The 27,998-nt window shown below is 32.0% G+C and overlaps 1 protein-coding gene across 1 annotated transcript; it reads left to right on the top strand.

Annotated features, from left to right (window-relative positions):
- Positions 1–27,422, top strand: LOC139489357 (myb-like protein X). Its single transcript, XM_071275666.1, has 9 exons — positions 1–196; positions 6,669–7,058; positions 9,206–9,247; positions 10,455–10,482; positions 21,257–21,403; positions 22,881–23,114; positions 24,586–25,011; positions 25,752–25,880; positions 26,886–27,422. The coding sequence occupies exons 1-9, from the start codon at positions 1–3 to the stop codon at positions 26,977–26,979; spliced, it is 1,686 nt and encodes a 561-aa protein (XP_071131767.1). The 3' UTR covers positions 26,980–27,422.
- Positions 27,423–27,998: the final 576 nt, after the last annotated feature.

The following is a 27,998-nucleotide window of genomic DNA, read 5'->3' as shown; positions in this document are numbered from 1 at the left end:
ATGAATCCTTCAGGAGAGTACCTACATGGTAGAATATCAATGACAAATATTACACAAGAATCAACTGAGGCAACTTTAATATTCAATGAAATAAAATGCACTGACCAAAATCAATACAGATGTAAAGTAACTTATCTTAACACTAACAATGACGCTGACAAAGAAATTTCGCTGCCAACAACGATCAACGTAACGGGTAAGAAAATGTAATATTTATGTTATATAGTTCTTGACCTATATATCAATTGGTCTGTCGTGAAGTACTGCATCATTGCCAATTTCTATATTTTAAAAATTCTACAGTGGAAATGTGTTTATATTTCATAATTAAACTGCAAAATTGATTTTGGACCAAATTTTTGCTATTAAATAATTGACTGTTTATATCTATATGAATCTAAAATTTGTTTATATCTATTTAAGAAATGTCTACAGTGATAGAGGTACATTGATTGTGTTTTTATCATGATCTGAAAAAGAATAGTAATACCAAATTAATTACCTTGTACAAATATAAAAATTAAAGATTATGTGTTAAGCCTAAATGTACGTACACTTAAAGGTTGCACTTTGTAAATACAGCTGTTTCTCAAAACACGCCTCTTTTTGGGAGTAATTGAATATTCATAGAAAAATAATTGTGTTTACATACTGGTTCCCAGTTATGCTCTCTGTGTTCCATATCGCAGAGACAGAACTTGGGAATGTTACCAGTAAATAAACACGTGCATATTGCTTACATCGAAATCTGTGGTAACCTTTCATTCGAGGTAGGGGTAGTTAAGAAAATTAGTGTAAGTTTAAACTCTGAGAAGTTCAGGGCATATAAACGTTGAAAATATGCCGCACAGCCCTATATTTTGACCTTTGAAAAAAATTGTGGTGCATATGAACTTTCAATTCTAGGATAAGATTTTTTTCAAAACTTCATAGTAAAAGTGGTACAGTTTTAGCCGTAAAAGGAGTTCCTATGGGAAATTGCATTGTCAATATTTACAGAAATGCAACCTAAAGGTAACAGTAGCATGCCGGTGTTCAAAATTCATAAATTGATTGAGAGAAAACACATCCGGGTTATAAACAAAATCCGAAGGAAGCACATTTATAACAAGGAAACAAAGGAACATCAGGAACACTCAGTCTAATATTTAATCATAACAAATTTAGACATCGATATATAATACAAATAAGGTCGTTTTTCTTTAAAGAGATAAAATAGACAATATCAACAACTTCACAAATCAAAAGATACATGTATAATCTTACCACCTGAATAATGAAGCTGTCGTTATATCTAAATGTTTGCTAATGTATACGAAACGTCCACCATAAATTGCACCCGGATTGTTATTTAGATCAGATCTTCGAATTTGTTCAAAAGTCAAAAATCAATACGTTAAGTCTAATTGGTGTATACTTTAAAACACATGATCACCATGGGTAAAATTCTACAAATTTATTAGAAATAACTAAAGGCTCTAAAGAGCCTGTGTCGCTCACCTTGGTATATGTGAATATTAAACAAAGAACGCAGATGGATTCATGACAAAATTGTGTTTTGGTGATGGTGATGTGTTTGTACATCTTACTTTACTGAACATTCTTGCTGCTTACAATTATCTCTATCTATAATGAACTTGGCCCAGTAGTTTCAGTGGAAAATGATAGTAAAAATTTACAAATTTTATGAAAATTGTTAAAAATTGACTATAAAGGACAATAACTCCTTAGGGGATCAATTGACCATTTTGGTCATGTTGACTTATTTTAAGGTCAATTATTGCTGTTTACAGTTTATCTCTATCTATAATAATATTCAGCAAAATTTCCTTAAAATTACCAATTCAGGTGCAGCAACCCAACAACGGGTTGTCCGATTCATCTGAAAATTTCAAGGCAGATAAATCTTAACCTGATAAACAGTCCACCCCCCCCCCCCCAACCCCATGTTAGATTTGCTCTAAATGCTTAGGTTTTGGAGTTATAAGCAAAAATCTGCATTTAACCCCTATGTTCTATTTTTAGCCATGGTCGCCAACTTGGTCGGATGGCCGGGTCACTGGACACATTTTTTAAACTACATACCCCAAAAATGATTGTGGCAAAGTTTAGATTTATTTAGCCAAGTAGTTTCAGAGAAGAAGATTTTTGTAAAAGATTACAAAGATTTACGAAAAATGGTTAAAAAATTGACTTTAAAGGGCAATAACTCCTAAAGGGCTCAACTGACTATTTCGGTCATGTTGACTTATTTGTAAATCTTACTTTGCTGAACATTATTGCTATATACAGTTTATCTCTATTTATAATAATTTTCAAGATAATAACCAAAAACAGTAAAAATTTCCTTAAAATTACCAATTCAGGGGCGGCAACCTATCAACGGGTTGTCCGATTCATCTGAAAATTTCAGGGCAGATAGATTTTGACCTGTTAAACAATTTTACCCCCATGTTAGATTTGCTCTAAATGCTTTGGTTTTTGAGTTATAAGCAAACAACTGCATTTTACCTTTATGTTCTATTTTTAGCCATGGCGGCCATTTTGGTTGGTTGGCCATGTCACCGGACACATTTTTTAAACTAGATACCCCAATGATTATTGTGGCCAAGTTTGTTTAAATTTGACCCAGTAGTTTCAGAGGAGAAGATTTTTGTAAAAGTTAACAGACGACGCCGGACGGCGACGACGACGACGACGACGACGACGACGACGGACGACGGACGACGGACGCAAAGTGATGAGAAAAGCTCACTTGGCCCTTTGGTTAGGTAAGCTAAAAACCTTGGAACGTCGATCGTTAGAAATTATCTATTGTATTGGTTTTTTTTTATCTTTGAACCTTTTGATCTAAGTTATGTCTTCTTTTAATGCTTGCTTTGGTTAAGTTGTCCAATATTTTTCCAGGGTGTTTAATTAATTGATCCCGACTTACAATGAACATGGCCAATGCTTATAATATAATATGCGCAAAACGCAATAGCTGTCGTTTAAAAAAAAAGGATGTGCATAGAAAAAAAAAACCTGAGAGGAAAAAAATGTACTAAATGTAAAAAATTGACCACTGAAAACATTATTTAAAGTTGCAAGACAACTTCTTTTTTTTATATTTTGACAATGTCCATCTATTATGTGGAATATTTTAACATGCTTGCATTTATATTTACCACTAGAAAATCAGTTTAAATCGGAAATGGTCATTTGTGAGCTGAAAAGCTCGAAAAAGACTGAGAAATAAATTATCATGTCAATTCAAATTTCCAGATGAAGATTAGTTCATCCAAGAATATTCATTTTGCACAAAGGCTTTGCCCGAGGGAAACATGATTTTCGAGGGTGAGCAAATCTTCATATCTCTCGAAGGCAAGGGAAATGTAATGTTTTATTCCACTGCTCATATGCTTAACATGAAATACTAGTTTGCATACATTTTTTTCTGGACAAGACTTACACATTGGTAACAGTACGGACCAAAGTTAATTAGAAGTCTCTTTGTTTTTACGTCTAAATTTGAACATCATAATGATTTTTACTATTGCTATACCTGTCGGATACTCCTGATACCGTTATACTGTAACTTATATCCATCTTTCCTCAACAAATGTACAAAGAAATGTAATATAGAATATAACGTTTTTTCTGAATACCTTTCGTCCTTTTTCATTGTTTTTAATGAAATATAACCGAAAGATTTAGAATTGTTTTACAGCACGAATTATCAACAACATAAGGTCAACAAACAATCAAACTGCATGAATCGCCAGCAAACACCTTATTAGAGTTATGTACTGCTTTTAATGTAAACCGAACATATGAAATTAGCGTCTTACCCTGTGTTGCGCTCTTGTCGAAAAATACAGGAGAAATAGAGAGCTACAAAAGGAGAAGACCGGTTAGCAAATCAAAATCTAAAACCAAATTTTGTAGCATATTTCTAGGGTGTTTCAAAGCACCATCATTTTTTATTCTGTGTTTCTATAGAATATAGGGAAAAGCATATTCAGTTTATTCAACAAAAAAGTCTTCTGTAGATGTAATACCATTGAATCATAGTATGTAACATCCGGTTTCATACAAGAAAGGTCGAACAAAAATATTTCCTTAAATTCGACAGTTTTAGGAAATTAATCATACATTTTCTTACAGTAAAGCAATTCTAGATCGTAAATAATATATATTGTGTGTTTCAAAGCACCATTATATTGATTTGGTGATTCTATAGAATATTTAGGACACTTGAGGTTACATGGTTACTAAAGCTTGTACAGAGGTAACACAACAGTTAACACTGATTTTTTAACTTCCAGTGGTTGTTATTTCTTATATACAGTGAAATGTTATGTGTAAATTTTGTTCATAGTACTGGACTAGATCAAATGTACTCATGCCAAATATTTCTTTATTTGAAACAAATATAAATTCTACATGATGTTGTGCAAATTTAACAAAGATTAATAGGAGAAAATCAATGGTGTTATCACGTAAACAGCAAAATGAATCATAGATACACTCATCATAGATCCCAGGATTGAAATTTTATATTTAAATTAATACTGTTGATACGATGTCCTAATTTAACGCAAATAAATCCCTAAAATTAGATGCAGAGTCTTTTGTCGTCTAGTTGCTAAGGTTTTTAATGTTTTAAAATGATGAAATGATGAAATTTAAGTAAATAATATATATACTAATTAAATAATGCGTAAAAAACATACACACTGGTCTAAATGTATCTCATACATTGTCAACGAAGCATACTAAAACAAAAGAATCATATTGTAAAGTTGTGTTATATTAGTTACACTGTGTCCTAGGGACATAATTTTCGCTCTCACCTAATATCGAATTTACTAACCCGATATATATCATAATAGGGCACTAGCACATTGTATGACGAATTTATCTTAAGAATATCTTTACATATGACATTTAAACGCATGGCCTATCAATGGGATCAAGTCAAACCATGTAGAACCAACAAATTGTGTTATTATCTTTTTTTTTTCTGTTTTGGTATTAACTAAAAAAACGTTACCATTGTGTGTGTATAAGCTACCGATAATCAACTAATAAAGGTTAAGCATGCAGCTTTGATATCAATCTACTTCAATTTAAAATCGTTTATTAAATAAAAGTATAAATAAAAGTTTTACATAAAAAACAATGCATAACAAATGAAAACCCTGTTTTGGTGACACGACAAAACTAATACAGCATCAAATGCAGTTGATTTTCTTGTACTCGCTTAGAAAGCAAAATGTTCTTCATTCATCACGAATGTGAGTGTTATTCTCTTGTACTTTCAAACGTAATCCATAGGCGGATCCAGGGGGCCCTTGGAGGCCCTTTCGTGGGGAAAATTTGGTTGATTATATAGGGAATCACTGAAGCATGACTGGAGCGGCCCCCCCTTAGGTCAGTCAGCGGGCCCCCCCTTAGGAAAAGTTCTGGATCCGCCACTGTAATCTTTCTAGCTTACAGCGAGAAAGGTATTGTAGCAGGTCCTCTGTTTTTTATCAAACCATGCATTACTTTGTTGAGTAACAGCCACAACGTCAATCTGCTAATACCTAGCGATTTAACACTTAACTGTATTCTCTTTGTGTAATGCCCCAATATGCTGTAAACAAATCGGTACTGATGATATTTCCTGGTCAGTGTTACAAAAAGCACCTACAGTACATTTCAAAATTGAATTGTTCTGATTTTCCTTCTATTGTGATGACGATTTCAGACACATGTTTGTACCACTAACCACTACTAAATAAAACGCAATAAATTTTAAGACAAATCGGCGTTAGTATATCGTTTATGCCGACACAATATGTCGACCATTTCTTTTTTCACATTATCAATTGAGGCGGTATGATAACATATATTGTTTGGGACCTAAATTGCTTAAAAGTTATCTAAGACTTTATGATAATTTGATTGATAAATGTTGCTTTTAATCTGACAATTTCATTGTAGACAAATCGATTGTGATGTCACTTTGACGCCATTAAAATGTCAAAATATCCATATTTGACCTTTATATGTGAAACAACTTCACTCAAAAATGTATTTTCGTAAATTAACATCTGTGTGAAATAAATTTGATTTTCGGGAACAAAAACTTCATCAAATCTAAATATTAATGACAATATGTCAAAATGAGGCTCTCTCTGACAATTTGCACTTAATGTTATATGCTGAAGACCTTTTGCAAATATGTATATATCTGACTTAATTCAAAATATAAAAATTGATGTCCGCATATGCCAATAGTTGTGATCTACACTGCGTGTACGGTTTTAATAGTAGCTCCTTCTAAACACTCAACGACTTGATTTAAAAATCAGTAATTAGGCAATTATCAAAGCTACCAGATCCCTTTTTATGTGATAAAATATTGGCAACTAGGGTTCCTAAAGTGAGATTGACAGGTTCAAACACATGTTTTTTGCATGAACGAAATTGTGAAAATTCATGATTGTTTGAATGAAGTGGGATAAAGCATTTAATACAACTATTTCTGCCATTTATCTTTTTTAGAAATATGATTGCTTAAATAAAGCGTCGTAAAGTATATTAATGCAACAGTTGCTGCCATTTATCCTTTTTAAGTAATAAGATTGTTTTAAGAAGCCTTTCTCTAAAGTGTAATTAATGTTATCTTAATTTGATAGTGCCACCATCCAAGCCCGATATTGTTTTTATAAAACATACACCAACAGATACCATACTTACATCAGCATATTCTACAGAACAAACAACAACAGCAGAAGGCATAATGGAAGGTGATAATATATCAGTTGCCTGTACAGGATATGTTGGAAGACCTCCAGCTAAACATGTCTTCCAAAAGTATCGTAGTGGCAACAATGTATTTATGACATATACAGCGACTGAAACATCAATATCAGAGACTTTGGAAAATTGTTCTGCCTACCGTAAAAGCAATTTAATATTTCTTGCGATGGCTGAAGACAACAAGGCAGTAATACGATGTATTGTCAATTCATCTATGGTAAAATATGATTTGTTGTACGCGGATACGGCACCGCTAGAGGTATACTGTAAGTAAAAACCTTGGTAGTAATATGCTTCGTGATAGTTGTCAAATGTGCAGATGTGGGCATTTCCATTTGTATAACTAACTATGTGTTATTTTATCATATATCTGATAAAAATTTAATAATATTTCATGAAATTATTAGCCCCAAAAAGCAAAATTTATTAACGAACATAGACATTATCAGTTTATTAAATACAGAACTGATCAAAACATAATATACCACACAGTTGAAGCAAACTACTAAATATTTAAAGTTTTATTTTTATCTTTTTTTTCTGTGTTTGTTTCATTAGAGTTTAAACGGGTTTAGCTTGTAAAATTAATCTATATATTTGGGTTTTTTAAAATAAATATCTAACGCAACAATTGGTTGTCTATAAACAGATTTTTAGGGTGACCTAATCAAAAACAGATGCTAGAAAGCTAGGTATTTTCCGGAAAGCTCATAGAGTGTGAAACGAATATTTGCATAACTCTAACAATGTCATTGTACATTTCATCTTCTTTTAATATTTTAACAAAGAACATTTCTGTTGCATGATGTTGACGACTTTTGAATCTGATTAAATGTAGTAAGACATTCATATTCTAGCAAATAATGAACAGATATATTATGTTATGGAGGGGCATTTGCAAAAAAGTACCAGTCAAGGGACTGTGAAATTTCTCAAGCCGCTAGGCGAGTGAAAGTTGGTCTCAAGACTGGTATTTTTCGCAAATACCCCTCCATAACATAATATATCTGTTCATTATTTGCTAGAATATGAATGTCTTACTACATTTAATCAGATTCAAAAGTTTAATTACACCGAATAGATTTTGATTGACACTGTCTGTACATGTGAATAGTAATCGTAGTACCGCAGGAATTATACATGTACGTTAGTTATGTGTAAACGTCATTTTTATTCTATCCATTAATCGTTCATTTGTACAGACGTCTTTTTTCCCTCTATAAATGTATATATATCTCTTAGTTTTCGGTTAAACTCAATAGTGTTCAACCATGTTGTCTTAATAATCGGGATAAGTGAGAAAGGTTCCGAATAATTTGGCGGAAACAGGCTCGCGAGGGTAAAAAGGAAATATCCAAAAGGGCAAATACCATGGTATTTGCGGCAAATTCACCGGCAGTGGTGAAAAAAGGGCAAATTCTTTTGAAATGAGGGAAAAAAATAGAATGTGAAAAAAAATATACTGGTTGTCAACCAATCAAAATGCAGCATTCTTACATAAGGTGTAATTATGGTAAAAATAAAAATAAAAAAGGCGATGAAAAATCATTTAGCAAATAATTATATGAATATACTAACAAAAATCAATTCCTTAACAAAAGAAATAAAAAGAGTTATTCGGTGATAATTTTTACAAACAAAAACTGAAATAAGTAATCAACGGAGGATTTAATATTTAATCATTGAAAATCCATTCTTTTTATTCTAGAATTATCTATGTATATATATATTTGTTTTGTTTAAACATGATCTGAAGATAATCGTTGTTTATTAAGTTTGACTTTCAACCATGAATATCGGTTATTTTAACACGGACCTCCGGTTTCCTTTTCTCAATTACATAATATATGCAATACGTGAACCAGTGATGTAAAATCCCTTAACAAAGAACAACAAAGTGGTATATAGACACTTCTTTGACAAGGCACACATGTACGGTAAAACTATTTCTGTCTTTTATATATTAATATATATATATTATTAATTTATGCTCAAATATACTCGTTTACTTATATTCATTTATTCGGTATACAAATTTACATTATGTCAAGCTTTATTACCTTAATACACGCAAGGTTTATTCGAAAACCCAAAGATATCTGCTGATGACTTTGTAAATGCAATGATATGTAGGATTGATTGTCTACAACTGTCAAATTGAAGTGACTATTTTTTTCGACCCTTTTTCGAAAGCAACTGGATCTGACGAACTATAATTTGTTAATATAACACATTCTATCAATATAATACTTCGATGCTTGTTTGTATAATACTATGGAACATTGAGTTACTGAGAAGGGAAGCTATTGACTATGCACACGTTGATAGATTATCTTGCTTTTAATATAACCACATACAAATACACTAATTGGTGTAATCATTGCATTTGATGTCTATTTTTCTTTTACAACAGACAAATCAGCAACCCCTTCTAAAGCCACAGACAATAATCAAGGTAATATCTTTTTTGAAACGTAGATGTTGGGCACCTATTTATCTAAATTGCACACATAAGAATTTTCTTATTTTTTTCAAATAGCCTTTACTTTGAAACAAAATATACTCTAACAGTCATCGTGATATATGCAATGATACTTGAAATTCGTGTAAAATAAATAGTTATTGATGTAATTCAATATAACATTTGTAAACGATTGAACGCTATCGTATTATTTCGATTCATATATAGATATACGTCTCAAAATTCGGTTTATAACTCATACAATCACAGTATTATCATAGAATTGCCATCGACTCGTGTATTTGTCATATTCAAAAACCTAAATTGATTATTTATTATTCTGTGTTCTTTCTTAATTATTTATATATTGTTGGTCAATATAAAAGTCCTTTAATGAGTTTTATATTGATACAAAAAAAGGGAAGACATTTTAAATTATATGGATTCCAGTGCATACCACATTAAGACTGCCATGCTACACGAAGAATAGGCACGATACACTACTGTAACAACAGCCCATGAAAAGGCCGTGAAATGTCTGTGAAATATCACAGGGCCGTGAAAACCCCGTGAAAATACCCCGTGACATTTGTAAAAAAAATATTTCTAAAAGCCGTGAAAAGTATTTGATGTTAGAAAAAGATCGTGAAATTTCGATATCCCGTGAAAAGGCCGTGATAATTTGTCCTTTCATGCTTAATAAAAAAATATCACGGCCCTTTTTTACTGGTTGTTGAAACCAGCGAAAAGGCCGTAATATTTTGTCATGTCAATTTTTTCTTAGATTTAAAACATCCCATTTGATTATTGTAATATGGTCTTATTATTTCGACTCACATTTTTCTAAATATACTATAAACTTTTCATTATAAATATAATATGTCTGTTTAAATATTATTATATGCAATACTACTGTACAGGACTGATCATGACTTTTAGATGGAACCCCCTGCCCATCATTGTTATACTTAATAAATTTGTGCCAATACATATTTTGTATTTAAAGAAAAGTATTTTGCTTCTCATCTGTACATTATTATAAACAATGTAATTATTAATTTTAATTGAAACCGAAACATGTTAAAACTTTCCGAAATATCGGACCGTATCCGGATTCGTGTTTCTTTTAGAGTAATTGTATCATTTCCGCAAAGTCGAAAATTTGAAAGTCGCCAAAGGTCCATTAATATTTACTTTATAGATGCAAGACAAGTGACAGCACGTTTGAGGTAAGTTTAGTTATAAATATTTTATTCTTTTATGCATCATATTACCAAAATGTTGATGATGAGCATTTCCATTGAACTGATTTTCACTGAACTTGCAGAGACCGCGCAAACATGCATGTGATATATTCACTTATATTTTAGTCTGTTGCACTTGATTCCTTTAATCATTTCGGTTAATGTTTTTCTAAGACTTACCGGATCCTTTAAATACAATTACGGTTTTGTTTTGTTTATGTATTTGGGAAAAAGGGGATGGGTCTTTTCCCCCCATACTAGCCACATAAGCAAAAATGACATTTATGTACAGTACACTACGTAAACATAAACATAGATAATTGGAAATGATTAGCAATAGCAATAAGTATATCTGAAATGGAGTTCACTCTGATAATCAGAGACGCAACCCCCTTTGAATGTTCATGTGTCGGGACCTATTCAAGTATTTTCTGACTTGGCTGTCGGGACACATAGTTAAACAGGAATTCATCAAAGGCGTAGCAGGGACAGTCTTTAATATTTGTACGGCAAAATGTCCTTTCTAGAAGGGTTTGTGCCATATCATAAGAATAATTGGTATGGCAATTAGGTGTTTAAAAATAAATTGGTATGGCAAATGTGCCTGCAGTAAAAGTTGCTACGCCCCTGGCCCCTGTAAAAATCATATATATTGAATATAAATATTTTGATTTATAGATGTTGAAATCATATGTATTTTTTTATATATCTAAAGTATGTAATATCATAGTTCATACTAGTAATAACTAAATAGTAGGACTAAGAGTTATAAATGAATAAAACATAATAAAAATTATAATTTATATAAGGTGACACATGCATAGAGATTAATTTAGTTTAAATATATTTGACTTTTTATCAAGTTTTTACTTCCATTAATTGTAAAACCAATCATGAAAATTTCAATTGACCAGTATTTTCCAGTATTGACCACTTGGGGAGTATTGTCCTGGTCGGTAAATACCGGTAAATACCACTGGTAAATACTACTGGTACTACTAGCAGGGAAAGTATTCAATATTTTTAAGGTAATATGTCCTTTCTAGAAGGGTTTGTGCCATATCATAAGAATAATTGGAATGGCAATGAGGTGTTTGAAAAATAATTGGTATGGCGAATGTGCCTACAATCAAAGTTGCTACGCCCCTGGCCCTCTGTAAAATTAATAGCTGTGACTTATTACGGTCACTTAGTCTAGACAAGTTTGGCTTCAGCCATACATATTATTACTTCAAAGAAACATTTAAATTTAATAGTCTGTCTTACTTTCGATCTTTTATATTTGGGCGTCACTGGTGAGTCTTGTGTGGACGAGGCGCGTTTTTGGCGTATTAAATTGTAAACCTGATGCTTTTTGTTATTCATTAATCATGTGTTTCTTTGTCTAATACGTTTTCCTATTTATTTGTATTGTAGTCCTGTAATATTATGTTGTCATTTCTATGTTATATTAAACATTGCCATTAAAGTGCGAGGTTTGGCATGCCAATAAACCAGGTTCAACCCACCATTTTTTCCTTTAAAAATGTCCTGTACCAAGTCAGGAATATGGCCATTGTTATATTATAGTTCGTTTCTGTGTGTGTTACAATTTAACGTTGCGTCGTTTGTTTTCTCTTATTTTGAGTGTAAATTGACATTGCGATAAGACGTGTCACGGTACTTGTCTATCCCAAATTCATGTATTTGGTTTTGATGTTATATTTGTTATTCTCGTGGGATTTTGTCTGATGCTTGGTCCGTTTCTGTGTGTGTTAGTTACATTGTAGTGTTGTGTCGTTGTTCTCCTCTTATATTTATGCGTTTCCCTCAGTTTTAGTTTGTTACCCCGATTTTGTTTTTTGTCCATGGATTTATGAGTTTGAACAGCGGTATACTACTGTTGCCTTTATTTAAAAGTGTCTTTTGTCTTTAAAAAAATCTTTAAAAAATAATATAAGTTGACAATACAGAACTTCGTTAACTTATATGATGCCATATTAGATAGGGGCCGATTTTCTGGAAAATGGTATGAAAATATGGGAAAACCTATGCATGTTTCCAAGTGGTTTTTTTAGTACCATTTTCACCTCCAGTATGAAAATCGTCCCCCTATTCAATATGTCCTGTATTGCATGGAATAATATTGTAGCTGTTTTAAGTACATGCATGTACATGAATTAGCATATTTACCTGACGATATCGGGACATAGGTATTTAGTCGGATCTTAACATGAACTTGGGATTTGTTTACAAACCGGTATTGATAAAAATATACAAACAATTGTCGAAATGTTCAGGACTTAATTAAATCTGTATTTTGGTAAGATGATGCAAGCATACGATTTTTATTGCGTCTTACACTTTGAGAAGCAAATAATCTTTAACTACTTTATCAAAATAGTGTAAAAACGTTAATTATGAGCTATGAAAGTCAAGTGGCTCGAACATTTTCCTGAGGAAGTGTTAAAAAAACTTCAAAGAAATATTTTTTACATTGGGTTAGCTTTCATTTGTCTTCACTATCCAATAGATTGACAACTTTTGGTTATATTTATAATTTAGAATTTTTATTGAAGGTGGAGCACAAATGCACAGCTAATTAATTATATTGATATGCCATTTGTATGCAAGAGTGACATTCCTTTGTGTTATGTGCCGATTCGAAAAAAAAGTTATGCGAGTATTGTCTCCCTTTAAGAGGTTCATTATTTTATAATTAAGTATAGATTTCTGATATAATTTTGAATACTTACAAAATGTATCAGTTCAATATATTTCAGTTTTTGTTATTGGTGTATCAAAAACATTGATGTACGAATATAATTTCATAATTTTGAAACGTTAAAAATGATATCATACCAATATAAAGAACCGTTCATCATTTTTGAAAAAGACTATAACTGAAAGTCGAATTATTTATCTCTCTTTCATGAAAGATTGATTGGGAAAGTAACCAGAGTTATCTAATAGTAATCACAGAGAGGGAACAGCAAACAATTTTTAATTGTAGCTTATTTAACATTAAAACAATTTTCCACTATAAAGGAATGCTACTTTATACAAATATAAGGACTTTGTTCATGTTATTTGCTAAATCTACAAATTTTATTAGATATTATGAATTTTTATTACAATAGATTAATATGCTACATAAATGCCAAAAAATTAATTTGAATATATAAATAGTTTTTTTATATACATGTATAATATATGTAATGTTTCTTTATTTTATCTAGGAATGAAGAGTAAAAGGATAAAGCAGTCTTTATATAAAAAATAGTTCAGGAATCCAGTTGGAAAGAAGAGCTTTTCAGTTAAAAGAAATTCCTTGGAATTAACAGGAACTTCTATAAATGTTTTTTTTCTGGAATAGTTATTCAAAAGGGCTGTGAAGTGAAGGATTACATTAGACAAATATTGCTGCTGAAGTGGTAAAATAAGACCCAAGAGATGTACAAAATTTCTACAAAACACATTACAGCTGACTTTAGCTACTTAATCACATTGACATTTGTGTGCTTTTATGTTTTCTTTACATAATTACTACAGTTCTATTAAAATTGATATTTTTAGTCTTTGTCACAATTATTTATTAAAAAAAAAAAATACAGCAAGACATTATTGAACATGTTGTTTCAATTTTTAATATGGTTTTTCATAGTCTCACTTGCATTGTATTTAAATAAGTTGTCTGTAGATGTTCACACAAGGTTTTCATGCATTTCACTTCACTTGATTGAAACAGCATATATTTTTTTTGTTAAATTATGGCCTGATAAATACATTTAACATTTTACAGGAGTTTTCACAATCAGTGATCAATGGCTCTTTATCACAGTAGTACATGTACATTTCACGGTCACATAATTTATCACGACTTTTTCACGTTGTACATTTTTGTTTTTCACAGGGTTTCTGCAGTCTGCTTCTCTTCACGGCCTTTCACCCAAGCCTTTCCACAAACTCTTCACAGCCTTTTCACGATAGTCATTCCACGGCATTGTCACGGATAAGTTTCACGGCCCATCGTAGATTAATCGTGACAAACACTGTAAAAATCACCAGCATTTTTACTGACATTTTCACGGCCAATCTACGGGGCATTGTGCCAGTAGTGGTAATTGTTCAAAAGGTAAACTATACAGAATATATTTGAAATACGTTAGAAATATTTGATTTCTAGTTCGGTTTCTTTAATTGCGTCTGTTCAGTATTTGTGCATTGCTGTACTGTACTGTTATGCAGTTTTATTTTGAACAGTTGTCGTTATCACTATCTAAAAGAATGAAATTCATTCTTCTTCACAATTTACGTTTTATTGTTCATCAAAAGTCAACTATAGCAATGACATATCTTTGTTAATAAAATGTATCCCCGATAAGACATCCTTAAAGCGTGTTCAAATATCAGTATTCCCATTTATCTATTAAGGGGCAACTTTTGTTGAAATATTGGTTTCGATTTTATGTTTATCAACCTAATTGATTTGAGTATTTTTAATTTTTTTTTTATCCTTTACATGTTAATAAATGATGATTATTTTATAGCTTGATAGCCTTTGTCCCTTTTTTAATGTCATCAAGCTGCGTTCGTCAAAATCATAATTAACCTGCAGATACTTGTTTGTAGTGAACATTATTACTTATATTGCCGGCAGTGTTGCAATCCTGGTATTGTTGTTCTGTGTAGGAATGTACGTATACTGGAATAAAAAGTAAGTAGAACGTATGTTTCGTGTCCGTTAAATTCCTTTATTTTAATGTCATGTTAAATACAACAACAGGAATAGTTTCTACCTTATTTTCTTTGTTGTGATATTAAATTTGAACTATTTTGTGCAGTTTTTCATTTACTACTATTCGTCACAAATACATTGTTTCATGGTTATATTTATTTATGAAATATTAATACAAATTTTAGTTCTAAGCTACTGTTTTATGCAATTGCTGATTACACATACTGTAACACAAATATATGTTACCTGCAAAAGAGAAGAAATGATACAAAAAGATTATCAAACTTATTTGGAAATAAACACGATCAAAACACAAACATCAGGGAGTTTGTTCACAATGCATTCGTTAGACCCGTTAATATCTCCGTTAAGTTTCCATTAATTGTAATATGTATTCACAAAGCCTCCGCTAAATAAGACACCCGTTAACGTTTCCGTTAAGTGTTATGTTAAACCTGATGATTAACGGTTATATAGTGCATTCTATAAGAAATGGAGTTTTACAATTTATATCTTATATAATTTAATGCAATACGAAATCGAATAAGAAATTATTTCAATAAACACTGATGAACAAGGATTAAATATATGCAAGGTTTACACTATGTTGGGTTTGTATTAAATTTTTCTGATTGTTTCTTGTATATCCTTAGTTTTCCTGCTCCTATTTTTTTTCGTCAGGCACTGTAATCAATCATAAAATAGTATTGACTGTTAATACATAGGTAGCATGCAATGAAAAGACAAATAGTATGAGTCATTTGCATACAATTTTTAAAAAGGACCCATTGATTTCATATAATATCCGCAGTAAATAATGGTAAAAATATTTTAGAACAGAAAAGGAGTAGGTCCAGTAAGACCCCTTTTTGGCCCCAAAATATAGCAGTTTTACAAAATTGATAAAATGTAAACTTTTAGTTATTTATTGGATAGTAGAATGGTGCTGCTACATAAATATGGGCTGTTTTGACAATACAATGCACATATATTGGGTACTACATGTAGCACCATTAAGTCATGCTAAATTACTGAAATCTTAACAATTCCAGCATTTTACTTAAATTTTAGACGGTTTCCGTGTAAAACGAAAGTGGCCGCATTCGTGTTCATCCAAAATATTGGAATGGAAGTTGTATTTAATGATAATACATAACATATATAAAGATTGAGGATGAACACGGATGCGGCCACTTTCGTTTTTGACAAAAACCATCTGAAAAGTGAAATTTTTTCGCATATTTGGTAGATTTTTCATATTTGAGCTTTAATCGGATCGTTTTTAATGACTAATAAAGTTAAAATCTTTCACATACATTAATAGAATCATATGAAATAGACACTTAAGTGTTTAAAAAGTGGTCAAAATCTTTCGTCAGATAAAACTGAAATTTCAGGCCAAAATCGGTCCTTACCGGACCTACTCCTTTCCATAACACTTGGAATGGTTAAATCTTAGCACTTTCATTATCTGTTTTTTGTGACTTATTAATAATATATAAGTAAGCAGTGTCCATCGCTTAATTGCAGTTACAAAAAGGAAAATAATTGTGAGAATTATGAAAAAGCCACAGATATCAGGTCAGTTAGGTCTTTAGTTTTTCTATGTTGTGTCTTGTGTACCATTATTTGTCTGTTTATCTTTTTATTTTTAAGCCATGCCAGTACAAATTTTCGGCTCACATCGAACAGTAATAACATTAACGGTACCAATTTTTCTGCACCAGACAATACATGTCTCTATAAACTATAAAGAGCCCCAAAAACTACACAAACGGGAAAACCAACGGTTAAATCCATATAAAAAAACGTGAAACGAGACACACACATCAACACACGACAACTACTGAACATCAGATTTCCAACTTGGGACAAGTGAAAACAATTGCAACAATTTTAAACGTTTTGGTAGGTTCCAACCTTCACATAATCTGAAACAATAGTGTAACATCACAACATAGAAAGACACACTATAAAATGTCACATGAAATGGCTTTAGTAAATCAAAAGACATATTAACACACGTGAACGTACACTGATCGAATGAATTTGATATATGATTGAATGTAAATGCAAAATCATTGAAATAAGGGGTAAATAATTAAAGAAACAGTATTATACAGCTGTGAAATTGTAATCAATTTTTAGCTCACCTGAGCTTTTTTCATCACTTGGCGTCCGGCGTCCGTCGTCCGTCGTCGTCGTCGTCGTTAACTTTTACAAAAATCTTCTCCTTTGAAACTACTGGGCCAAATTAAACCAAACTTGGCCACAATCATCATTTAGGTATCTAGTTTAAAAAATGTGTCCGGTGACCCGGCCAACCATCCAAGATGGCCGCCATGGCTAAAAATAGAACATAGGGGTAAAATGCAGTTTTTGGCTTATAACTCAAAACCCAAAGCATTCAGAGCAAATCTGACAGGGTAGAATTGTTAAACAGGTGAAGATCTATCTGCCCTGAAATTTTCAGCTGAATCGGATAACCCGTTGTTGGGTTGCTGCCCCTGAATTAGTAATTTTAAGGAAATTTTGCTGTTTTTGGTTATTAATCATGAATATTATTATAGATAGAGATAAACAGTAAACAGCAATAATGTTCAGCAAAGTAAGATTTACAAATAAATCGACATGACTGAAATGGTCAGTTGACCCCTTTAGGAGTTATTGCCCTTTATAGTCAATTTTTAACCATTTTTCGTAAATCTTAGTAATATTTTACAAAAAGCTTCTCCTCTGAAACTACTGGGCCAAATTAATCCAAACTTGGCCACAATCATCTTTTGGGTTAGTAGTTTGAAAAATGTGTCCGGTGACCCGGCCGTCAAACCAAGATGGCCGCCATGGCTAACAATAGAACATGGGGTAAAATGCAGTTTTTGGCTTATAACTCAAAACCCAAAGCATTTAGAGCAAATCTTACATGGGAGTAAAATTGTTTATCAGTTCAAGATCTATCTGCCCTGAAATTTTCAGATGAATCGGACAACCCGTTGTTGGGTTGCTGGCCCTCAATTAGTAATTTTAAGGAAATTTTGCTCGTTTTGGTTATTATCTTGAATATTATTATAGATAGAGATAAACTATAAACAGCAATAATGTTCAGCAAAGTAAGATTTACAAATAAGTCAAATGACTGAAATGGTCAGTTGACCCCTTTAGTAGTTATTGCCCTTTATAGTCAATTTTTAACCATTTTTCGTAAATCTTAGTAATCTTTTACAAAAATCTTCTCCTCTGAAACTACTGGGCCAAATTAATCCAAACTTGGCCACAATCATCTTTTGGGTTAGTAGTTTGAAAAATGTGTGGCGTGACCCGGCCATCTAACCAAGATGGCCGCCATGGCTAAAAATAGAACATGGGGTAAAATGCAGTTTTTGGCTTATAACTCAAAACCCAAAGCATTTAGAGCAAATCTGACATGGGGTAAAATTGTTTATCAGGTCAACATTTATCTGCTCTGAAATTTTCAGCTGAATCGGATAACCCGTTGTTGGGTTGCTGCCCCTGAATTAGTAATTTTAAGGAAATTTTGCTGTTTTTGGTTATTATCTTGAATATTATTATAGATAGAGATAAACAGTAAACAGCAATAATGTTCAGCAAAGTAAGATTTACAAATAAATCGACATGACTGAAATGGTCAGTTGACCCCTTTAGGAGTTATTGCCCTTTATAGTCAATTTTTAACCATTTTTCGTAAATCTTAGTAATATTTTACAAAAAGCTTCTCCTCTGAAACTACTGGGCCAAATTAATCCAAACTTTGCCACAATCATCTTTTGGGTTAGTAGTTTGAAAAATGTGTCCGGTGACCCGGCCGTCAAACCAAGATGGCCGCCATGGCTAAAGATAGAACATGGGGTAAAATGCAGTTTTTGGCTTATAACTCAAAACCCAAAGCATTTAGAGCAAATCTTACATGGGGGTAAAATTGTTTATCAGTTCAAGATCTATCTGCCCTGAAATTTTCAGATGAATCGGACAACCCGTTGTTGGGTTGCTGGCCCTGAAATAGTAATTTTAAGGAAATTTTGCTCGTTTTGGTTATTATCTTGAATATTATTATAGATAGAGATAAACTATAAACAGCAATAATGTTCAGCAAAGTAAGATTTACAAATAAGTCAAAATGACTGAAATGGTCAGTTGACCCCTTTAGGAGTTATTGCCCTTTATAGTCAATTTTTAACCATTTTTCGTAAATCTTAGTAATCTTTTACAAAAATCTTCTCCTCTGAAACTACTGGGCCAAATTAATCCAAACTTGGCCACAATCATCTTTTGGGTTAGTAGTTTGAAAAATGTGTCCGGTGACCCGGCCATCTAACCAAGATGGCCGCCATGGCTAAAAATAGAACATGGGGTAAAATGCAGTTTTTGGCTTATAACTCAAAACCCAAAGCATTTAGAGCAAATCTGACATGGGGTAAAATTGTTTATCAGGTCAACATTTATCTGCTCTGAAATTTTTAGATGAATCGGACAACCCGTTGTTGGGTTGCTGACCCTGAATTGTTAGTTTTAAGGAAATTTTGCTGTTTTTGGTCATTATCTTGAATATTATTATTGATAGAGATAAACTGTAAACAACAATAATGTTCAGCAAAGTAAGATTTACAAATAAGTCAACATGACCGAAATGGTCAATTGACCCCCTTAGGAGTTATTGTTCTTTATAGTCAATTTTTAACAATTTTCATAAAATTTGTAAATTTTTACTAACATTTCCCACTGAAACTAATGGGCCAAGTTCATTATAGATAGAGATAATTTTAAGCAGCAAGAATGTTCAGTAAAGTAAGATGTACAAACACATCACCATCACCAAAACACAATTTTGTCATGAATCCATCTGCTTTCTTTAATATTCACATAGACCAAGGTGAGCGACACAGGCTCTTTAGAGCCTCTAGTTTATAAATACAATAACATCGAATGAAAATCGTCTCTCGAGCTGACATCATGACCCAGTGCTCTTAAGTGGTCATTATCTTTATGTTTCATACCTGACTGATTGATGTATGAGTTCAATCAACATCTATGTGCCATTCGGTGATTGACACTGAAATACATGTATGAGAGCAATTCGTGTAGTTTGGTTTTTTTTGGCATTAAATATATTGAGCTAAGGGAGAGAACAAAAAATCCGTGTATTGTGTATGTATCCTGTCGATTAACTCATCAATACCGATATTAATATTTTATACGCATTTCAAATACAAAAGGTTCGTAATAGAAAACACAAAAATCTAAATATTTTGAAATTAGTACGTATTTTTCTTTAAACATGAGATTAAGTACCATTGTAATTTTACTATGCTTACACGGACAAAAGACTATTGTGACAGGTAAGTCTACAATTAATAAAGGGAACATTTGATATAAAAATGTGTTATCAAATTTGAACTGGCAACTAGACTTTAACATGTTTGAAGTCGACTACTTTTTCATTGAATTATAATTTACGAACAAATGGATGAATAAACTCTTAAATCATCATGTTACATCAACATGACAAAATTAAGAAAAATATCGGTCCTATGATTTTGCCCCTGCAGATACAGTCTCAAACAACATTTATTTATTTTTGTTTTGTGTATACCCCATGACATAAATGACTTGATTAAATAATTACTAATTGCCAACTCACGTGGACACTAAGCATACACCTTATCAACACTTTAATGAAAAAATCCTGCTTAATCATAGGTTCCATGTTTTGGAATTTCAACTAAAGATAAAACACCGGGTCTTCCTTCCTATATTGGATACCTATATTACATTAGTTTCATTATAAACACTGTTATATTGACGGGTTTCAAAGTGCTCCACAAAATTTATTTCCTCCTAATTGTCGATTTCGTCCTTTATTTATTTGAGACTCGATTTATTCAGAAGCCTATTAGAAAGAATAGAATAAACTTCACTTTCTACTATAGTTGATATTCTCTGACTAAGAAATTCAATGAGTTGTGACAACGTTGCACGCTTGTAACACATCGAACTTTAAAAAAAGTCTAAATCATACCTAAATAGGCAAATCAAAGAAACAGACAGTGAAGAAAGTGATAAAAAAGAAGACATGTATGCAGATCTACAGGATGGAGTTTACGATAAATCAGGCGAAACACTTTATAAAAAGGAAAATAATTGTGAGCATTATGATAAAGCCACAGATATCAGGTCAGTTAGGTCTTTAGTTTTCTATGTTGTGTCTTGTGTACCATTATTTGTCTGTTTATCTTTTTATTTTTAAGCCATGCCGTTGCAGTTTATGTTCCATCTATGAGTTTGACTTTCCCTTTGGTATCTTTCGTCCCTCTCTTTGCCATATGCGTTCATCCATGTGTACTGCATAGTTCACTTTGTTAATATAAACAACACATCAACAATCAATCGAAAATGGCGCATAATACCATGACAAATGGAGCTAAAAGACCAATCATATAATAATTAATTATATACAAAATATTGGTCAAACAGAAGATCTAGTAAGGACGGAACCATGTTTTGAAAACGTTGCTAATTTCATGTTTTGGTATATAACTAAATGTATGTGGTCGTTACGCGTTTTTGTAAACCATCCCTAATTATTTTGTTTTAAGTCAAGACATGAACTACACTAAAGTGATATTGCTATTTACTTTTATGAGTCAGCTTATATAAGAATATGAATAACGGGTATAATGTTATGATCATGTTTTTAAATATTAATGTTTATCAGTTTACTAATAATAGACGTTTAATAAAAGTTTAAATTCCGTATTTGTTTTCGAGCTCCTCTCCTGTCGTATTCTTAATATTTAAACCTTTATCTCGAAATGACTACTGATGGTAAGTTGAATACCAAAATTTATGACAAACGCGATGACTTTAATTTTCCTATAGTCAACTTTCCATTTCTGTGTAGCAGCATTCCAACGGCACCAGCATATGGAGTATATGTGTCTCAATTCCGGAGCACCTGATTTCACTCCCGGTTTTTAGTGGAGTTCGTGTTGTTTCTTAATTATTATTTCTAACTGTTGATGTAAATGTCCTTTGGTTGTGTGAGTCTTTGTTTACTCCTTGGTTTTGATTGTTATTGTCTTGATACGTTACTCTAGAGCTACCTCAAAGTACGTTGATTTTGTTGAACGAGGAATACTGCTTTCTCAAAAGTTGCGAAGACAGGGCTATGAATCAAACAAATTAAGGTCATCACTCAAGAAATTTTACGGTCGCCATCATGAGCTCTTTGGCAATAATGACAAAAGAGTGTCAGAAATTGTATCTGCTATTCTTCATCACTCATGGTAACCTTTCATCATTACCGAACTGAACAAAGAAATAACACGACGGGCGACGTATACGGTGCAGGAAATGCTTACCCTTCCGGAGCAACTGATTGCACTCCCGGTTTTTAGTGGAGTTCGTGTTGTTTCTTATTTATCATTTATAACTGTTGATTTAAATGTCCTTTGGTTTTTTTAGTCTTTACTTACTCCTTGGTTTTGATTGTTATTGTTTTAACCTTGTACGTGTTTGAGACCTTTTCACAGTGTGACGTCACTATCATACGTAAAACACGTTTAGAATTTTTTTAAATTCGATAAGGAAGCTTGCTTAAAATTTTGTATATTTTGTACAATACAAGAATATTCCTATCGGTCTGTTTCAGTAATGCGAGTAACAAACATATTACAAGTAAAGATACGAAATTGTTGGACTGTAATACAAGACCTGAGGGCAAATTCAAACCTGGTGGCTACGAATCAGTTTTATTTGAGGGAGATATTCTTGTACTTTCTCCGGAAAGTAAAGGTTTCGATCGGGAAGAGGTCGGAATAGCTAAACAACCTAATACAAAAAACATGAATAATCAAAAGAGAGGGGAAGAAGCAACGAATGCATCGTAAGTAAAAAAAAAACAGGATAAACAGTCATTAAGCTAAATGCATGTACTCATAAGAAATACGGCATACTAAAAATCACCTTTACCGTCAATATAGTCAATCTGTACACTACTTGCTAGCAAATGTTTTGGTAAACTGCCAATATTAATATTATCGGATATTTTAGAAGATATGTTAGTCTTATCTATTTTTTTTTAAATGCTAGTCGTTAAAAGTGTTAATAGGATGATTTAAGCTGCAACAAAAAACAAACGGAGAGACTAGAACACAAAATTCATATAACTGACAGGTATTTTAAGAAGGGACATTGATTGTAAAAAGTAGTGTATGGCTTGCTCAATCTAGAAAAACTGAATATAATAATCGGATGAAAAATAAAAAGTGGATGTGTTACGATTACCTGTATTAACATATAATCCTGGAACCTTTGATAATTTTTGTATAAATGACTGTTTTCACTGGTCAAAAGTGCAACCATAGAACATTTAGACATCCATTATTGTAGAGATAAATTTGGCTGCATGATTTTGTTAAATTGAATATGACTATGCATACTATTTGATAATGTGTATAGTCTGAAACGCTTTCCTTAGTTAACCGAAACTTCTCGATGTTTACACTATCAAATAGCTCCAGTAAAAGGAGAGACCACCACAAGTAGTATTAACCAGTTGAAAATAGTGAAATTTACTTTTCACTTATTCATTGTTATTCAGTGCGTTAAAATGCTTTTCTGGTTTTAAATAATTCATATTCAACAAATCACTCAATACGCAAACCATTGGTCATTTAAATTATTGATATTATTCGACTTGACATATAAAGATATTTTGAAATTAAAACATATACTTTAAAGACCAAAGAGTTAAAGGTTAAAAAGACCAAAGAGTTAAAGGTTTAAAGACCAAAGAGTTAAAGGTTTAAAGACCAAAGAGTTAAAGGTTTAAAGACCAAAGAGTTAAAGGTTTAAAGACCACAGCCATTGAAAATTTTGATAGCACACAGTAGTATACTAAAAACTAAAACCTGAGCAACATAAACTTCTTAATTTATGAAACTGGAGGTGACATCGAGTGCTTCAAAAGATTAAGAAGATTTGTCCGCATTTGACACATCTTTATAACTTTCATGGTTAGTACCAAAATTGGCAATCAATCCCGTTCGATCCACACACAATCAATTGAAGAAGGACGGATTGTAGTTTCGACAATAGCAACAATCTTTTTTAAACAAAAACATGTACCAGAATTAAAATTGTGTAGACCAGACGCAACTATGACACAATCGTTATTAGTAGTCAACCAAGTATTTGACGTACGTAAAAGTAAGCAAAATTCTATAAGGAAAGACTTCAGAAAATTAAAAAAAACAAACAGATTACGATTGAATTTTGCTATTGACACATTTTATGTTAACACGAGCATGGCCTGCATTACCTATTATGCATTTGAAAGTTTAACATTTTTTTAGACCTATTTTACCGCAACTCGTTGAATATGCACAGATAAACGAAGCAACAAAATTAAGAAATATAAACAAACACAATGACATAGATACACAAACTGTAAACAGAAGCGCAGAAACACAAGAAGATACACAAACTGTAAACAGAAGCGCAGAAACACAAGAAGATACACAAATTGTAAACAGAAGCGCAGAAACGCAAGAAGATACAATAACTGTAAACAGAAGCGCAGAAACACAAGAAGTTACACAAACTGTAAACAGAAGCCTAGACACACAAGAAGATACACAAACTGTAAACAGACGCCAAGAAACACAAGAAGATACACAAACTGTAAACAGAAGCCCAGAAACACAAGAAAGGATTAAAGTTGAATCTGGAGAAAGGCATATAAAGAAAGACGAGAATGCTGTTAATAATAGTACAAACAAGTGAGTAAAACTTATTTACTCTCAATCTGTATATCGTTCAGTTTTTCATTACTTAAGTAACCAATCCTGACTAAGTTTTTTTCCAAAATATCAATAACAAATAAAGCGTTATACCCAAACTATGAGAGAAGAGTGCAGTTACTTAACCGAACCGAATTAATTTGCATTATATAAATAGAAAGTGTTTTCAATAAGTGTTAGATGAAAATAAAACTAACTAAGTACAATAACTGAAAAAATGTATAGAATCATTCAAGTAGATAAAATTGTGATACTAAAGTGTAAGCTGAAATGTGATTGACATAAATTATAGTACTACAGATACAATGGTTCTATTTGACATTGCCAATCAATACTAATAAATTGGGCTATTTATATTATACATATGAAAAATCATTTAAGCCTAAACCTGCAGGGGCATTGAATACTGTTTTGATGATTGTAATTAAATGCATTTATCGAATTTGACAGTCGTAAATGTATTGTTGACTCTAAAGACCACATGTATGATTGATACAAATAATGATATACCGGGAGTGAGATGGGCAACACAAAAAACCTTTCGATACGTTGGGTTCTCATCTGTTCTCAACCTAGTACTCAATTTGGCCTTTTAGCTTTTGATTATGTTGAACGCTCAGCTGAGTTTGTTTGGTTTTTTTTGTACACGAAAAGCGTGTTTGGCATACAGAACTATTATCCTGGTATCGTTAACGAGTAGCATTTTATTCATTAATCAGACCATTGGCCAATTCTGAAGAAAAAAAGCAGATAAAAAGTAAAACTGCAAACTTGCAGCAAGGAATTAACAATACATCGACTCGAACGGTAGATAATGTTGGGTACTTTGATACAACGAAGTATCTAGGGTAAGTGATGACTTAAAACAATAAGTTTGAGAATGTATAGTTCACATAATGATGGTTATACCAAGTTGACTTTTATTTTAACGTTTGTTCACATAATGTAACCAAAAGTCTGATCACCTGAAATCGCAATATAATAAAGTCATGCGAACACACACAGTCATTTTAACGCCGCAACTCTCTGTTTGTGTCTGTCCTAAATCAGAATAATGGAATTCAGGGTAACAATATAGTTGGTTCATGTTATTCAAACTGCTTCTCGTTTACTAAATTATATGAAATTAAGCCCTTATTTTTCTTGTTTGAATTGTTTCACACTTTTTTCGTCATGGCCGTTAATAGTTGACTAAACTGAATGAGTCTTAATAGTTGAAGTCGAGCGGTGAACTTACATGAAGTTCATTGAACTTACGTTTGGTAGCTATAGCTGTCTCATTGGCAATTACACACACTACTTTAAATTAAGATCAACAACTGTTAGTTTCTGAAATTATATAAAAATAACCCAAAACTGAGGTTACGACACACATACTGCATACTTAATTTTAAAGATCATTTCAAAAGGAGTTTATAGTACCTAAACTACAAACATTTCGATACAACTTTTGTAGTACATTGTCGATATTAAACAAAACTCAATCCTATGGCAATTTTAACAAATTATCAATTGTACATTTCTTTGACTATTTATTTTTGTATAACGAGCGAATTCCAACACGATAGCGTACACAATTGCACGTTACACAAAGGTGGTTTCAAAAGTTTGTATCATCCAATGCAAAATATATCTGATATCGACGCAACCGATAAGAAACACTCTGTATGTGTGTTACTTTTAAACAAACACCAACTACATTTATAATTACATTTGCGACAAAAAAAACATATAAGTGTAAAAAATAAGTGCTGACACAAGTCATACTTTCAAACTTGATATCCTTATGCATATACATGATATGCGTCAACTGACTTTGGAAATAAATTTGGTTACTCGTCCATTTTATACAGGGAACAGCAAACCAATGGTGGTCAAGAAATTTTCAAAAGAAACGATCAGACAAACATGTACACAAATCAAGCATTTGAAACAGACGGAGACTAATAAGCAGAGGAAGTCTCTTCTCAATTTCGATTATTTTACAAATCTCAAAATGGTGGAGAAAGAAATCAAAATGTCGATAAACAGTCATGATCAAACACGGTTACGCAAGTGAATGAAGTTCCGCAACTAAATAGCTTGTCTATAACTGCCATCGTCGCCTCAACTTTATTGGTGTTTTTTTTATCGCGCGTGTCAATATTTGGAAAAATCTTAAGAGCTTGTCATTTCGCATATATCATGTATATACCTTCTCGATTTTATATGTATTGTGGGGCAATGTTTTACTTCTCTTATCGTTTGTTGGTACCATTTTTGTTCCTACTCATACGTAATGTATTACAAATACATTTAGGAATTTACTTCATTACGATTCCCAGGTTGACATGTTGATTTGAAAATACTATATTTGCCAGTTGTACTTAACCTCATAATCTTCGGAAAAAGATAGAATTGAGAATGGAAATGGGGAATGTGTCAAAGAGACAACAACCTGACCATAGAGCAGCCAGCAGCCAAACGCCACCAATAGGTCTGCAATGCAGTTAGAAACTCTTAAAACTTAAAAGCCATTTCAATTGAAACAATTTTACATTTTTTTAATTTATCCTTCATGTTTTAAAATGAAGTCTAATTCTTAATGCAAAATCATTCATGTTTATTTCATATTTTTTGCTTGTAAAAAGCATACGAAATGCGTACTCCTGAAGATCAATCAATATTGTCGCGAGTTCTGTTTTTGAAATATAAATGTATTTATCATACTCAGGTAATCAGTGAATTATTTACTTTAAATATCTTTGTCTATATATAGTTCATCTTTTATTAAAAATACCTTTTAAGGGCAAACGATACAGTTTTTATCCCGTATTTACATTTTGATAAAATATTCTTATTTTTTACCTGATTAAATCAAATATGTAATAAAAAATATATCTCTAAGTGCTACTTTTTGAGTAAAATGAGGTCCTAATTTTGTATCTTTGCTCAAAATTCGGATTTGTAGTCGTATTTTCTATTTC

This window comes from Mytilus edulis, chromosome 9 (assembly GCF_963676685.1).
Source record: "Mytilus edulis chromosome 9, xbMytEdul2.2, whole genome shotgun sequence".
In the NCBI taxonomy this organism is placed as follows: Eukaryota; Metazoa; Mollusca; class Bivalvia; order Mytilida; family Mytilidae; genus Mytilus; species Mytilus edulis.
This window is presented reverse-complemented; position numbering and strand designations above follow the sequence as displayed.

Excerpts from the sequence above, each read along its gene's own strand:
- LOC139489357 (XM_071275666.1), top strand. The coding sequence starts at position 1 with ATGAATCCTTCAGGAGAGTACCTACATGGTAGAATATCAATGACAAAT. Across the intron at positions 197-6,668 it reads AACAACGATCAACGTAACGG|TGCCACCATCCAAGCCCGAT; the intron begins GTAAGAAAATGT and ends TTAATTTGATAG. Across the intron at positions 25,881-26,885 it reads GATACAACGAAGTATCTAGG|GGAACAGCAAACCAATGGTG; the intron begins GTAAGTGATGAC and ends CATTTTATACAG.